Source organism: Cuculus canorus, chromosome Z (assembly GCF_017976375.1).
Source record: "Cuculus canorus isolate bCucCan1 chromosome Z, bCucCan1.pri, whole genome shotgun sequence".
Lineage (NCBI taxonomy): Eukaryota > Metazoa > Chordata > Aves > Cuculiformes > Cuculidae > Cuculus > Cuculus canorus.
In genome coordinates, this window is record NC_071441.1 from 12715974 (window position 1) to 12732523 (window position 16550).

At 38.0% G+C, this 16550-nt stretch overlaps 1 protein-coding gene across 5 annotated transcripts in view; it reads left to right on the top strand.

Moving 5' to 3' along the window:
* The window catches only part of MAST4 (microtubule associated serine/threonine kinase family member 4), a 261302-nt gene that overhangs the window by 112068 nt on the left and 132684 nt on the right, over positions 1-16550 (top strand). For all 5 annotated transcript variants that reach the window (XM_054054161.1, XM_054054163.1, XM_054054162.1 and 2 more), the window contains one exon: positions 2949-2980. In XM_054054161.1, coding sequence (XP_053910136.1) covers positions 2949-2980 — 32 coding nt within the window. The remainder of the gene's footprint in view (positions 1-2948; positions 2981-16550) is intronic.

A 16550-nucleotide genomic window follows, 5' to 3' on the forward strand; every position in this document is an offset into this window, starting at 1 on the left:
GCTCTAAGTAAAACGGCTGGGAGAGAAAGAGTGAAAATGGCATCTTTAGCTTTTGAATAATACTTATGGTATTTATGTACCTGGGAAATAAATGGGTTTTCTAATATAAGCCATAGTCTAATCCCAAGTAGAGCATATTTACATCTTACCTCCTGCTTTGCATAGACCCAGCTGTGGTGCTTCACTGGACTGTGACAAAGCTAGTGTATTGTTAATGAGCCTTGTCTGGAGAAGGAAAGTCTCTACTGATGTAGCGATAATCTAATAGCTTTTTCAGGTTGTGCAAACATCTTTGGGGCAGGTGAGTCCTAAGTGACTCTAAAAATCATGTGACTACAAATTCAGCCAGATCTGAGACAGGAAAACAAGCTTCTGTTTACTAGGTTTGGGGTCTATTTTTTGTTTTGGTTTTGTCTCTGTGATACTTTCTCTAGCTGGAGTGGCATGAGAAGTGACCTTGTATTTTAGCCTCAGTGCTGTGATATATGGGATAAATGAAGATATAGGTATTGTCCAGAAAGGATGTTTGCTTTATTGCATTCCTGTTTAGTTTTCTTGTGTGTATACTGTGTTAAAGGCCAGCCTTGCAAATGCTTTATTTGCAATGTTTTATATATATTTCTGTATGAATTACATACTTGAGGTTTTGTTTAATTTTTTACTTCGTATGAGGAGATCTTGCAGTTCTTAACTTTTTTACCAGAAAGTTGTTACAGTGAATTATCTCTTCGGGAACTTTGTTCTGTAGTCAGAAGTAGTGCTTCAGGATGGCATGCATGAGAATGGGCCAGGAGATTAATGTGACTTCAGGTGTCTACAGAAGGCAGTGTCTGTCATTTGTTGTGCTGTTATAGTGATAAACTATAACCAAACCATTCTCATTTAAGACTAAGAAAAAAAAAGGACCTGATCATAAGAGGCAAATATGAAGCATGTGTTGCAACTCTGTTAAATGAGATACAAGACCAAGTATGATTCTTGCTCAAACATTTTGGCAGTTTTTCCACAGTCTGTTACAGTATGACAGTGCCCAGAATTAGTAAAGTTTTATGTTAGAAGTAGAACACAATGGCATTGTAAATATTAAAGAAAAAAACATACAAAGGGAAGTATGTGGGTTCTAAATTGCAGTTACATTTTGTTCGTGATGAATGTGACATTTTAAATTTAGGGGAATTACTCAGCTTCATAATGCAATGTTGTATGCAGGTGTAACTGTTCTTTTGTATGCAAGCACATGTTATGCTAAAAGATGTTATTTTAAATTGCAAATTCTGAACAGTTGCTGGAACTTCATAGGAAGTGCCAGGATTTGTTACCAAGGCCCCTAATTCTGCTCTCCTATGCCTTTGCCTTATGATCCCTAATTACATTGTTTCACACTATTTTTTCCTGCCTCATTCAGTGCACAGGATGGGCGGTGCTCAGGAATTGAGCAACTACTTGATATTTTAATCCTTATCATACAGTTAGCAGCTCAGGCTTTATTTACTGCACAGCATTTAAGTCTCTAAAGAATACATAATTATTCATTCCCATATGGCCTTTTCTAAGGTCCTTGCCTGAACTATTTTTTTTCTATTCAGTTGTATTTTCATATGCATTTTCTGGTCAATACACACCAACTTCATGTGCTTTGTGAAATAAACGTGCACATATACACAGCACACATGTATATATTTATTTTGAAAGAGTTTTTCAGTTGTTCCCTTCAACTTCTAGAATGGAAACTGAGCGAGTGAGTGTCTGTTATATACTTCAAACAGCCTTTCCTGAGGATATTGAAAGTAAACATCAAATACTGCAATAAGGTGACTGAAGACAGTAATCCACATAAATTGAATCATTCTCATATGCAGTCTTGTATTTTGTGATGCTATTCAACTTTAAATCTGTCTGTGTATCCTCTAGGTCAGACAAGTTGTCCATTTGTTTAAACGCAGGTGGTACTCCCTGCTGGACGTGATTGCAAAGAAGACTTAACTAATGTAGCATTCAGAATATAAATTAATGTCAGAAATGGAGAAAAGTAAAGGTAGTTGAACACTGGAACAAATGGGTCAGAGTTTGTGAAAGTCTTCATCTTTACAGATGTTCAAGACCCAACTTGCTGTAATTGGACCTGCTTTGAGCAAGCTGGACCAGAGGATCTCTAGGGGTCCCTTCCAGCATTAGCTGTACTGTGATTTATATAACGAAATATAATCTGCTTGTGGGTATATATATTATGCTTATTTCTGATGGGCAAAAATTTGTGGATCTTGCGGCTTTCTTCTGCACTAAAATACTAATAAAATGTTTGTCTGTAGTTTCCATTTGGCTAGCAGGCTGTCTTTATCAGTCCCACAAATAATAGTCGTACTGTTCTCAGCAAAAAGTGTAGAAGTGTTTGTACAACAGTGATTCTGTTACTATGCTAGCAGTTTGCAGAATTTTGTAATGAATTATAATGGTTTATAATTGACAAAACTGTTATGTACTTCATCTTTTTTGAGCTAAAGAACATAGTGTAGAAACCTTGGCAGTAACAATCACCTTTTCAGGTCTTGATCCTGTTAACAGCTTTTGCATGTGATTGGATGCTGGAAAGAACTTACTGTGTCCTTTGTCACTGATCTTGCAAATTTTAATACTTTTACCAGTGCATCATACCTCTGACTATAATGCTTTTCTTTGAAATCCAGCTATTGTTTTAAATATTTTAATATTGCTGCTATGAGAAGGTGAAGACTTTTCCAATTACTAGTGTTAATATTTCAAGTAAGAATGGAAGCCATCAAGTAAAAGGTGGTGCATGTAAAATCTGTATTGTCTTTTACTGTAGTCCAACATCAGCACTTCTATCTATCTGCCACTGGTGGGATGGGAGGATTGCAATGCCTGTCTTACAAGGCGACTTCCAATTAAAGTTTTATTCCTAATACAATGTAACTCTTTTTCTGTTACAGAAGGAGCTGAGCCTTCCAAGAAGGGGAAGTTTGTAAGTATATGAAGCTTTTTCTACTGTATTCATTGTAGTATGTGGTTTTGACAATTTTTGAGAAGGCTAGTCATCTTTTCAGAGTAGTTGAAGTGAAGATTAAATGTGGCAGTTGATCTGCCTTAAAACACATACAAAGAAGTCAAGGTTGTAAATGAAAACCATTTTTTATGCCTATTTCCCTCTTTTAGAGGTGGTATTGAGGGGGATTTCTGAAGTACCTAAAAGTTTTTATGTTGAAGCTTTTGTTATGTATTGAAAATTTGTCTTGTGAAAAATCAAGGAAGAAATTTAGTTTTTTGACAAGCGATAGAAATGAAACTTGACATGTAAGTAAAACTGTTTTCTTATGAAATTCTGTGATTAGATCAGTGGATGAAAAGGTAGGAACAAAGAATAGATGAAATCTACTACAGGTATAAACTTACTAAGCTACTATTTCAATTAATGGAAGTAAAGACTGTATATTCTTGTACAAATTGTTACTGAGTTAGAATATATGAACGCGGATGCTGTCGTTTAGTTGTGCTTTGCTCAGATTTCTGTACCTTGGCTTTGTTTTTTCTAGCTTCTTTGGTCTGTTTAGTTTTGAAGCTTGACATTTTTGTATCTATTTTATTTCTTGTTCTATATTAGTAATTTATTAAGAAAGTATTGTGATAGGAACATAGACAAATACCTTAATGAACAAGCTCAGTTCTCGTGCTACTTTCTCTCAAAAATTACCTTGGGACTATGAGATCCTTAATTACTGTACTTGAACAGGCTTGTGTTAACGTGTCAGCATGTTGTGAATAAAACCCTAAGCCCTTGCACAGAAGGGCAGTTATTTGGTTTTAATTTTAAATACTTGTTTTCAAATTGTTAGTGGTGTGTAGCTTTTGGTGATAGTAAGTATGTAACTGAAACTGTAATTGCTGGGAAGGTGCACTTGAGTGCTCTGTTGTTCTGACTTAAATGGTAAACCAGAAATGTGTACTTCATAGGACATCTGCTGAATTGGAGAAGACTTTCTTGTTTCATGTTCTGACACATGAAAAGTCTCTATACTAAGTAGTAAGCAAACACGTTATTTAGGAAAACTCAAGAAAATGTAATACTAATTCTATATTATGTATTTGATTATTAGAATGATAAAAAGAGTTAAGGAAAATGATTTTTTTTTGTGCCTTATTTTGGTACAGTTGGTCATTATATTAACAGTTGTGTAAACAAAAGACTGCATCTGTTGAAGGTAATGGCTCTACTCCTGTTGACTTCAGCCAGAACAGAAAGTGGCTCTTGAGGCTCTTTTTTTATCCATAGCTGTGACCTTGCTTAGTCTTGCTGTCACATTTGATAATGTTTTTAGATAACTTTCTCCAAGTTTGAAAAACGACTGCAAAGCAATCACCTCGGTTGCACCTACATATGTATTTTTATAGCTGATTACTGAGATTAAAGTGCGCGTTCTGTAATGTTGCCGGGACTTTAATAAAGTATAGTGAAAAAATAGACCCTTGTCAGCACGATCATATTTAGTTATGAAAATGCTTAGGATTCTGCAGATGGTATTTTAAAATACCTTTAATACTGCTGTCTTAGTTAACAAAGCTTATATTGCTGTTAACAAGGGTTGTGGCATCAGGGATTGTGTGTATGGGCTACGTTGGCTGCTCTGTTTGAGCGTTGCATGTTTGAGCGTTGCATGCATGTTGAGATGAAGACTGAATTTCAAAATATGGGAAGTCCTACGTTCTTATTGCCACAACCATCTAGAGGTTCTGAATGGCTCCAAGTAGGCATATTGCTTTGTCTTCTGGAGCTTCATAGCTAATGGATGTGTCTTTAAGCTGGACAGGGAGAGTTGGCTCAGAGGTGATTAAGTAGAGAAGCTTGGGAGGCAGGGTTTGAGTTGATGAATAACTAGTACTGATTTTTACCACTCGGATTCCCCCATCTTTGAAATGTTCTGTTAGTCTCTTATGTGATACAATCAGAGGAGGAAAGGACAGAGGAATGCATGAGGAAAGAGATCTAGCTTATGATTCACCATGTGTATGTTTCAAAGAGCTAGTGTGCAAAATACTTAAACTTTCTTTTGTGACTTCTGTATGTGACTGACTACCTGCTGGACTGTACAGAGTTTTTTTCCATATATATGGAAATAACTGTTAAGTACATTTTCTGAGACAACATAAAGGAGGCTGCTGATTTGAAGTCTCAGTAAGCTATGGAGTACCAGCCTTTCCCTACCTAGTCTGCTGAACCAATCAGGAGCTCTTTGACTTCTTTAGCTATGTGCTCAACTTGATGCCAGCAGTAGTACTCAAGGGGTTTTTTATTAAGTTGCAGCGAAAGAGGATGATGATTTACTGCCAGCAAACCCATAAGCAGAGGAGTCCACCTGTGCGGTAGCTGTTATTCTGAGTTCATTAGCTGTGGCATCCATTCCAATGCATTGTGTTTTGGAAACAAAAACACACTACAAGTTTAAATTTAAGATCAGTATAGTTGACATAAACTGAGATGAGGGGTGCTAGTTGAGAAGAAAGTGAGCTTTTCCATTCTCAGCAACCCCTGGCTGTGGTAGCACAAGTGCTTGTGTGGACGCAGGCAAAGCTGATGAAGTTTGCAGCTAGGTTCATGCAGGTTCTTCAGTGTGTCCAGCTGCACAAATGCCTTTCTGGCAGCAGGGTGTGGTGGCGTGTAGGTAGAATGAATGGCTGGAAGCCTTCTTTAGGGCCGTCTTCAGCAGCAAGACTGACTTTATATGAACTTAATATGATTATAAACCTGCACGCCTATTACTGTACCACTTTGCACTCTATCAGAAAATTATATCAGAGTGTATTTCTGCACAGTGCCACTACAGGGTTGGATTATTTATATGTTGTTATGATATTTTTATTGACTTGTTAGTTTTCATCAAACACTTCCAGATAACAAGGGGAGATATTTGTGCTTAGTGTTAAGCCAGACCCAGAAATACAGTTTAAATTTCATCATAGTTAAGTGTTGCTAATGTCTGTGTATGAAACATGCAGAACCCCTGGTGAACCAGAGAATGCCAGAGTGAATTAAAAAAATCACTATCCTTTACACATTCAGAGTATATCTAGCTGGAACAGGTGGCCAGAGAGGATCTCGTTGGTATGTTATGTGTTAAACAGGTGAATTTCCATCACTGAATTTAAGGCATCTGTGTTGTTGTCCTCTTTTGTTTCCTTCCTATACCTACACACTACAGCAAAATGTACAGAGCAGAATGTACAGAGAGGTAGGGCAAAGATTGTGACACAAAAATTACGACTAGCTTTTAAGTATGTACCTTCTGGTTTAAAATGCTTTTCTAGAAATAAATTAACAGTAGCCTTTTGTGAGGTGAAGAGGACTCTTAAGAAACAGTAACCCTTAAAAAGAAGTAAGTGGGTAGGTAAAGGAGGGTCCTTTCTTTTCAACTTCAGAGGTTAACACACCTTCTCTATAGAAGTAAAATACCTGACTTTTACAGATTAAATCATTTCTTTCCTTTTTCTTTTGTTTCATTTATCAATTTCAGTTTAATTGAGAGCTAGATAACTTTTATGTATTTATTGTTCCTGCATCTGTCCTTCTCTTGACATGTCTGAAACTAATTTCAGTAATTATGAAATCTGGACTCTAGTTCAGTAGCAGCAAGTATATAATCTCTTTGCACCTGTGGAAACGTCAAAGCTGGTCACAGAATTTTCATGAAATTCATTTATGCATTACAGTGAAGCAGCTGATATCTTTGGATAACAGCAACATGAGAGTGTCACCAGGCAAGACTTCAAGAGAAACACTAGTTAAAACTACTGCCTGCTTAGGGCTTAATTAAATAACTTTCAAGAAAGCTAATAACAATTTCATAAGAAAGTTTTTATCAATGATAGATATGGACTATCAGTTAACCTTGGGGAAAAGTGGGAATGAGGTAGTGAAGTGAAATGGAATTATGAAATCATTCCAACCATACTTCAGAGGGAAAAAAAAAAGCTCTGAGGCCAGTGTAATGTTGTCATGTCGGTGGACAAAACTGGAATTTGATTGATTGACAGTTTCTGTGTGCATGTATATATGTGTGCTTACAGATGGGCGACCTGTGATAAGGAAAGGTGTTTAGGTCGGATGCCAGAGCACCCAAAGGATGCCTCAAAACGGAAATACATTGATTGTAAAAGCCTAACCCTCTCCAAACAGCTGCCTCTGAGCTTTTATCTTCCTAATTGAAGAGGCTTCTTTGTGACTTGAAGAACACAACTGTGGGTGACAGTCAGGGAAATGAACCTTGGGTAACTGTGAAGAACTGAAAAATAACACAAATGGTACTACTCTCCATAGTCCATATTTGGATTTGAAGATGCATATGCTTTAGAGTTGCATTACTAGTGCTGTTTCTCTGTGTGCTGCTGTTTTAAATGAGAATATGCTCATTTAGCTGGTTTTCTCCCTGGTGGCAGTATAGTATGGTCAGTATACTGTGTGATGCTCAATAACCTCATTTCTGTCTTTCTGGCAAACTTAAGTAGATGCAAGTCCTGAATTTCCAGGGTTTTTCTACGGCTGTCATTGAGAGGAATTTTTTTTTCCCCTCTTTGCAAGTCTAATTTTGTGACATTTTGCTTGTGCTACAGGTGTATATATAGAAGTCCTATATCCCTTTTATAGTTCTGTTGCTCTCTATATCGGCACCGTTTGTCACATCAACACACTGGTAGACCAATATCTTCTGAGCATCCCTAGGTTAATTTTTGTAGTGTTGGCTTCCAAAGTGCAGTAAACACTTCTAAGTTTCCATGTGCTTTACATTGTGTTTGTTGCTAAAATATGTTTTTGTTTAAAGGAGCGCAGATTACCAGGAGATCCAGATTGTTTCGTATAAGACAACCTTATTCTCCTCAATACTTATAATTTCTTCAGTGTTTCAACTTTGAATTTCCAGTAGTGGCTTTTAAGTCTTAATTTCCTTATCAATGATGAAAATGCTGAAGAGCATCAAGCCAGATGGTAAAGTTCTGTGGGCTTGTAAAAAAAAAAAAAGCTGTCTCCTTAGTATGAAGTAGATTGCTCCACTGACAGCTTCCTTTTGAGATCTGTTAATGAATGTATTATTGAGATTTTGATGCAAACTCTGAACAAGGAATTGAAATACTTCACACAGTCTATATGTCTGGGCAGGTCGCTAGTGTATGATGTGGGAGACAAAAGGCCACAAGCTGTTGAATCCTCATGACATCTTTTGGTTTCCTTGTGATTGACAATGGAGAACTTGTTTTGGGACACATTTTTTGTATCCTTTGGAGCCAGCAGTTTACCGTAGCATGATTCTTTTTCCTCACGATCTTGCTTACTTCAGCCTCCATAAATTTAGCAAGTCTGCTGCCCATTGTCTGTTTTTTCTTCTTTTAAAGTTGTGTTGGGCTAACGGGAAGAGTAATAGCATGTGCAGCATGCTGCAGCCTTAATGTTGTCTTCCTGTTGTCAATGCAGGGTCTTCAGCAGACAAGTCTTTGGTTCTGTGGAGAGTGCAGGCTTGATTTTAATGTAAACACCACATCCCTTGCTATTTTATTGCTGTTAGTTGTGTCCTTGGCTATCAGTATAGGCCATTCTGTTTATTCTTGGTCTGTTGTTTCTTTTTCTGCTTTCACACACACATTTGCATCCCCGCTTTGTTCGTACCGATATTATTCCGTATCTCTGCATGTTGTCTCTTGACTCATTTGCTAGTAGTAAATGTGGGTTTTACACAGTGACATCTTCTTTATGATTTATCACATCACATGTTAGAGAAAGGAACTATCTCTTTTAATGTAAATCATCATGTACCTTTTCAGTGAAAGATATTTGTGATGCTTGAAGTTATTTTAAAACATTGTGAAACCTTATTAGTAGTAAATTCACACTCATCTGTTTGCATATGTGCATCTACACAAACTTCATATGAACATGCAAAAAAAAGAGTCAGGTAGTGAGGACTTGTGTATTTTAAAACTATTTGTTGTTGTATTATTGGGGCATGTTCCTATAGTATTGGCCGTTATATTCTTTAATCACGTGGGTGTGTTTACAAAGGCTGGAATATCACGAAATTTGTTGAAGTAACGTGACTATTCGGAGAATTGATGTCCAGAAAATGGAGCGTTCAGGTTTTAAAGCTTAAATGTGTAATGTGATATTTGTCTACTGTTGTTCTGTGAGTGCTGTAGTGTCTAAAGAATGTAAATTATCAACTGACCCATGCTTAACTGGGTACCATGTGTCTCCACAGTGCTCTCTAGGGGGGTGCTATGCCCTGTTGGAATTCAGGTTTGATAGCTGGGCAAGGACAGGACAGGATCAAGAATGAAGAGTAATCTTAAATGATTCTTTATCAAAATTATGATCAGATTAAGGCACAGGGAAAAAGCAAAATGAAATCAACCTCTGGGGTCAAGTTATGGTCCTGTAGGAATGTTATAGCATTTCTAGATGAGGGAATTGCATGATGCTTGGAGGGAAGAAAGAAAATCGAGTATCTGAGTGCCTCTGTGCTTTGCCCGAGTTTAAAAATGTTTTTGCAGTAGAATAGTTTATATTAAAATTTAAATATTTTAAATATTTGTATATGTGCAAATAGTTCTTTTGTAGTGAATCAGGTTCAGCCTAGATGTTTGAGGGCCGGATCTCATGGCTAATGGATTGCTGGAGATGTGAATAGATTGCTGTGATGTAGTGGCGGGTGCTAAGGTGCCAGAATAATTGAATCTCTAGAAAGAAATAGCAGTGGGAAAAAAATCATCACTTTGCTACTAAAACTTGAATAGTGTACCTTACACAATAAGTCAAAGAAGAGTAATGGGATGGAGATCTGACAAACTGTCTGGCCTACTGTTCTTGCTGTCCTCACATAACAATCCAGTCCACTGAGCAGCCTTTTCAACTTGCAGCTTTTTTTGCTGAACTGCTCTTTCTGTTGGTTCTGTCCTTATATCCTGCGTTACCTGTTGAACGTGCAGCTCATGGTATTTGCAGTGTTTCTGCATGCATGGAAGCAGCAAAGCATGTAGTAAGAGCGGGGGAATTTAGCATCTGGAAATGTGAGCTGCTGGGGCAAGAGAGCAGTGATCTCTGAGCAGCAGGTTGAGGTCTCAGGAGTAACTTAAGTTTGTGAGCACAATTATATGTTTAAATTCTGACTGTCAGTGGTAAATGTAATAAATGCATGTTGAATAACAGAAATATTTCAGAAGGATACTTGATGTAAGTATTTTTAAATTAGCATTGGTGTGTCCTCATTTGTTGTGCAAACAGAAGTTGCATTGTGAGTGAGGAAAGCAACTTCTCTTTGATATTTGTTCTAATAAAACTTCAGACTTGTATAGCAAGAACAAATGACCATATAACCACCTGTTTTATTCTGCTGCCAGAGAAAGTACTTACCCACTGAGAAAACTGGTAGAAGAAAGTCTTGTGCGTAATCACTGTTAGTCAGTGCAGCTTGAATTTCATATGGTAAACCTTGAAAATATGACATAGTGGAACAGCCTCTTGTTCATTGTTTGTTTATTTCCCAGTGGCATTAATTTTGGGAAGCCCAGTTTTCTTCCATTAAGGTAAATTTGAAGTTTGTCCAAAAGAATTGTTTACGACAAAGGAGGTGTAATGTCCCTGGGAGTTGCTTGATCCAGGCTGTCCTATGCTGTATTGATTAATTGATTTTTTTTTTTTTTTTTGTCATTGATTCTACAAAGATTTGAATAATCTCTTGATCTGCAGAGAGAGCTTTCTAGGGCTGTGAAATTCCTAGCTTGCACACATTTAGCCTCTGTAGGATTGGGGTCATGGTGAAGCTCTAGGGAGATTACGTGATTGTTTGATGAATCTCTGCTCTGCTTAAAGAATTCTAGATAGAGTTTTTTTCTGCTGTTTTTTTTTGGTTTTGTTTTATTTCAAGAAAAAATCACTTGGGTTCCTACACAGTATAGTTATTCCTCTTGTAGCAATAATATCACCTGTATTCTAAATATCTGCTCGCAGGTGAAGGAGGCAGTTGATGAACAGCAGGGATCTGCCTGCCTTGCATCTTCTGGTAGGCACTCTGGCATTATAGAATTTCCCCTTGAAATTTTAAGTATTGCAATTTTATTATGTAAAGTATGGGCTGATTTTGTAGAGATGTCAGGATCATGAAATCCCAGTGAGCCACATATGTTCTGTCTTAGCGGAGGGGCCAAGTCCTTTTTTTCCCTTCCTGCTTTCCTATGAAATGCAAATTTGAACATTTGTTATTACTCTCAGTATTCTAAACCAGTACTGTTGCTTAGCGTAAAGGATATTCATGTATTTGTTATCTGCAGTTTCTTTGTCACTCAGCTGGATTACCACACTGTAGTCCTCAGCATATGCTTCGTTATAAAGCATTTGGGAAACTCCTGTTTATACAGAATACTTCAGTATCTTCTGAGGAGCAAATGAAAGCTGCCATTTGCGGGCTTCCCCCAGAACTCCAAGCCAAGATCTTAATCCTATTTCCTGCTTAGCTTGGGATAAAAATATTGGAAAGACCACCTTGTTGTCTGAAATGCGGATCTGTTACTGGTGTTCAGTAAGCCAAGCTCTACATCATCAAGAGAGGAATTGTTTATTCAGAATTTTGCAAATTCTGGACACCAGAGGGAACAGACCCTCCAAACATGAGTTTAAAACCCCTGACACAGACCCTACAATTTTATACACAACAGATAGATAAATTGTCACGGAATTACTGGAAAATTCATGCATATTCAGATATTTTCTTGGAACTAATTACACTCTGTATTGTCATGACGCATGTGCCCTAAAATCCCAGAAGTATTCCTCTGCAGTTTTTAAGTGGTCTCTAGTGATCATTTCACAGGCCTTCACTGATGCTGCTTTCTCGATGGATCTTCCTAATAAAGCGAGATCATTAGTCCTTACACTTTTCAGTTGTCACATCCTTGTTTGGTTCAGTCTGTTTACCAGGACATATCTGCTCTTCAGGTTGCCTCACTGCACCAGTGCAAGGTTAGTTTGACAGCACATTTAATCATGTGTCTCTTTTCTCATAACAAATCAGGGAAAGTGTCTCCTTTTCCCATGACTAATTTAGTGATAAAACCATCTGCGATCCAACTTTTAGCTCCCTGTAAAAGCCTTACGACTTTAGGGCCTTTTTGCAGTTTTATGATTTCATAATTTTACGATTTTATGATTTCTTTCAGCAACCTGGAAAAGTAGCTGTGTAGATACTTTATAATGTTAGCCTCTTAGCTTGCTGTATTGTACAGCTACCACATTGTTTTATACTGTGCTGTTCTGTCACAGGCACCCTAGAGATTTGTTTTGGATGAAGCCAAATGGGAAGATCCTTTGCAGGTTGTTGATCTGGTGTACTCCTACCCCTGACAGGGAAGTAAGGGACCAAAGAATGAGTACGTGCAGAGCATGTGTAATGGGAAAATGCTCTTGGACCATTGAGTTCATGTAACGTCCTCACATGCTTGTTTTGCTGTTTCTACAGCTGGATGACATCTGTGCCTTCGTATTGGCTGTTGTCCATAGGCCCACAATCCTTCCTGTCTCTCACCTTGCTTTTTCACTAAGTTTTCATATAGGCTAGTCTTTTTTATAGGCAAACTTCCTTCTCCCCGTGTCAGTCTGCCGTAATGGATCCCCTTTCTGAATCTTTTAGCTCTTCATGATTGCCTTCCTTTCTTTCCGCTTTTCTTCATACAGCTATCCTTCTAGCAATCCTTTGCCCTCCTAAAAATGCCAACCTGGGATAACAGGAAGGTTGGTGGCTTCTGTGGTGGACTGAAAAGAAAGGGGAAGGAGGAAAGGATGATAGCAGGATGGAGCTCTTCCCTTGTGGGTTTGGAGAATAAAAATACTGCTTGGGCAATTCTGCAAGGGCTAATCAGCCTGTTCAGCCTCTTTAGTCTTTTACGAGTCTTTGCTCCCTTAGTTGTGGCAGCAGCTAACGCGGTATTAGCATACTTCCCTTCCCTCCATTTGTTGCTCTTCTCTGCCATCTCTGTCCTCTTGTCCTTTCTCCCAAATGCTGTAGCATTTCTGCTTCTCTGTCACATTTTTTGCTAGCAAGCCAGTCAAGCTTAGACCTGTGAGATTTACTGAGCTGGGTTGTGACATCTCTTACAGGCATATGAAAAGGTCAGAAAGAGTACTGAGCGTAAATGGATCCATAATATTGCCATACTTGCCTGAAAGGGATGGCAGATAACTGCCACAGGGGTAGCAAGTGACAGTCTAAAAGGCTGGTTTGGGGAGTCTCCTACTTTATATTCATTGTGTGTTAGTTGCTACGTTGCAAAAGGCAGTGTAATTGCATGTAATCACATTTTCTCATATCCCAGTGGCTTCACTCATGAATGTTTAGTGTGGTCATGCCCCTAGGCAGTGAAGGCAAGCACAGCATTTGAGACCAACGTGCTATCACAGGTGTCCCTAATGTGGGGCTGAGCATGCTGCTGGAAACAAGTTCTTATTGTTCTGGCTCACTTGTGCCTTTGTAAAGGTTGTGCAGGGAACATAGATGTTGGGAATGTTTTTTTCTCCTCTGTTACAACGTACTATTTTGCACTCAGGCGGCTAGACACATATCCCACTTCAAAACAGCATGTGATGGAAATAGGATTAAAACAGCCATGTTCTACATCCACATGTGTATGGCTTCAGACTCAGCCTCAATTATTTGCCAATTCTTCTTAGTATCATTGGGATGCAGGTGAAGATGATTTTTTTTAATAGACCATTGTCATGCTTTGTGAATGCTCCTCTCCTGGATTCTGCTAGGAGACACTTTAAATATTTTCATATACATTTAAAAATACAGCTGTTCTTGTAGTTTAAACGAATCTGAGAAGTACCAAGAATGTCTATGTGTATTTGAATTTGTAAAGCTTTTAGATTACTGCCCTGTAAATCTGAACTTTGTTTTGTGTTTTTAAGATAAGTTTTACCAATAAGCCAGACCAGCAGACTTGTTTTGGAGGATATCAGGGTTGAGATGGGGCTGTTCTTACCTTGTGGACCTTTTGCTTTATTTCGTGTAGGGTAGAAACGCTCAGCAAGGAATTACCATGGGCTGCAGGTGTTATAAAGCCTGGATGACTGGCTTTAATAATTATTTTTCGTTAGTGACCTAGATGATAGTATTTATTAAGTTGGCAGTAGACAACAAGTTGGGAAGGATGCAAGTATATTGAAGAGCCATATGGGGTTTTAAAATCATTCTGACAACCTCGCAAAAATATACGAAGGAAAATAGGAAAAGTGGGTGACTTCTAACTTGAGCAGAAGTTACTCAGCTTTTCAGGTGCAGCATTGTTAGATACGTGTCAGTTTGCAACGAGATCCATAAGGCGTAATGGTTCCATGGTGTGATGCTAGTTGGGGAGAAAAAAGATTTTGGGGAGAGGGCACTTTTTGCTGGGAAGCTGATGTTTTGAAGTGCAAGACATGCAGCATTATTCTACCCCAAACAGAACTCTACAAGGCCTCATGCTACATTTAGTGCTGCATCTAGGTTTGACTGCTATGTGTTGAGATGGACCAGCTGAAGGACAAATGACAACTGTCAGCTGCTTTGAAAAATTGACATGGTATGTGGAAAAATATTTACCAAGCCTGGGTTATGTCCTGTAGAGAGGGAAGGCTGAGGGGTGACTGTAAAAGTCTCTGAAACATGTGGGACACGTGTCACGAGTAGGAAATAAATGTTTTCTATAATATTAGGAGTGAACCAAGGCATAATGTGTTTAAATTGGAACAAGGGAGATTCACCTTAGAAACTTTTGAAACTTTTACTGTCTCTGTGAATAGTGAAGCAGAGGAGTGGAGTGCCAAGGAGTGTGGAATCATTATCAGCTTTTAAGAAATGGTGAGGCAAAGAGCTAGCGGGAGCGATAGGAGTAATAGAGGTGTAATGGACTTCTTGGTGAAGGAGTAGATGATCTCTTGACTTCCTTCTAGCTTCCTTTATAGCATATGATTACTTTAATGGAATTAATTGCCAAAACATTCTGCTTAAACAATGCTATGTTTTAAGTGTCTGCTTTTCTAGAAGGAAATACTGTCTAATAACAGACATTATTCATTTGTGCTTGTCTGTAATGACAGGATTCCTTGTGGAAATGTGTATAGGGCTTTATGTAAGCATAAAGCAGATTAAAAAAGACAATGAACTACAGGTTCGTTGTTTTGTGGTTATTTTGTGAAAGACTGAGTGTTCTGTATCTGCTGCCTCAGAGTGCTTCCCTACCTGTGTTTGTCTAATTACTGTCTAGAGAGAAATGGGACGTGTATTAGGAAAAAAATTCATACACACGTGATCACTGTTCAAAGATGCTGGCGAGAAGCTCCTGAAGGCATATTTGTGTACATGACGGGCCCTTAATGAGGGATCATTTGTCAGTTGATCAGCCAAAACAGACCTTAGTGACTCTCTAGGTATGTGTTAGTTGTTGATAGCTGGGTGTAGGGTGTTGAGACAAGGCTGGATTATGGAATAATGAAATGTCTTATTTGTGCTTTAACTTTTTAAGACGATATCAGATACTGTCATGATCCTATGAAACTACTCGACAGAACATTTTTTTATGTTTTCAGAGTATTTATTTTGATGGAATAATAAATACAGGAAAGTTAAATGACAGCAGTAAACACTGAAATAGACCTTAAATAAAGACAACATAAAGACAATATACCTTAAATAAAGGTAAACAAATACTCAGCAAGACCCTGGGTTTGGGTTATACCTGTGTAACGAGGCTCTTGAATATTAAAAAAAAACCCCGAACTGTTTAAGCCCTATGTAAGGTAGAAGTCTTCAAGAAGATCTATTTTTGCCTCTAATATTTTTTAATGCTGTTTCTTTTGTATTAAAAGGCAGTGCAGATTGAGACTGTAATTATTATTAAAGCCTGATTTCTCAGGCTTTTTGCAGTTTTGATAGTAGCTTGATGTATGTCTACAAGAGACTTCATTAGTTGAGCTATTTTTATTGCTTTCTAATTTCAGATTATGATTTTTTTATTCCTGTAGTATGTAAAATATTGTTGGAGGTTGTCTGAATCTGAAGAAGCTATATGGGATTTTTTCCAGAAGAAAAAATTTTTACAAAAGATATGCCACTGCTTTCAGTTTTGTATGGAATGTTATTTTGGAGCTTTCAAAGGTGCCTAGTGATGCTGCCTAATAAAAGGAGATGGGAGGCTGTGGTGGAGTATGAGGAAGGCTACTCAAATGCATTACATTAGATGGAACCTCTTGCTGTGCTTTTTGCTGTCACCTCTAATAATCCAAATGATATTTAGACCAGAGTAGAGAGCTTCTCTATCACTTTTCAGGCAGATACCTTCATTATTTTTATCTGTCTTCTAAGCTCTCAGTGTTGTAGGATCAGCCAGCATCAGTTCCACTTCAGCTTGTAATCTTCTGCTCCTGCATACAAGGAGGTTATTATGGCTGCAGGGAAAATGTCAGAACTATCTGTGGAAACTCACTGTGGAGGAATAGGAGTGAGATTTTGCTGAATCTTGTCTGG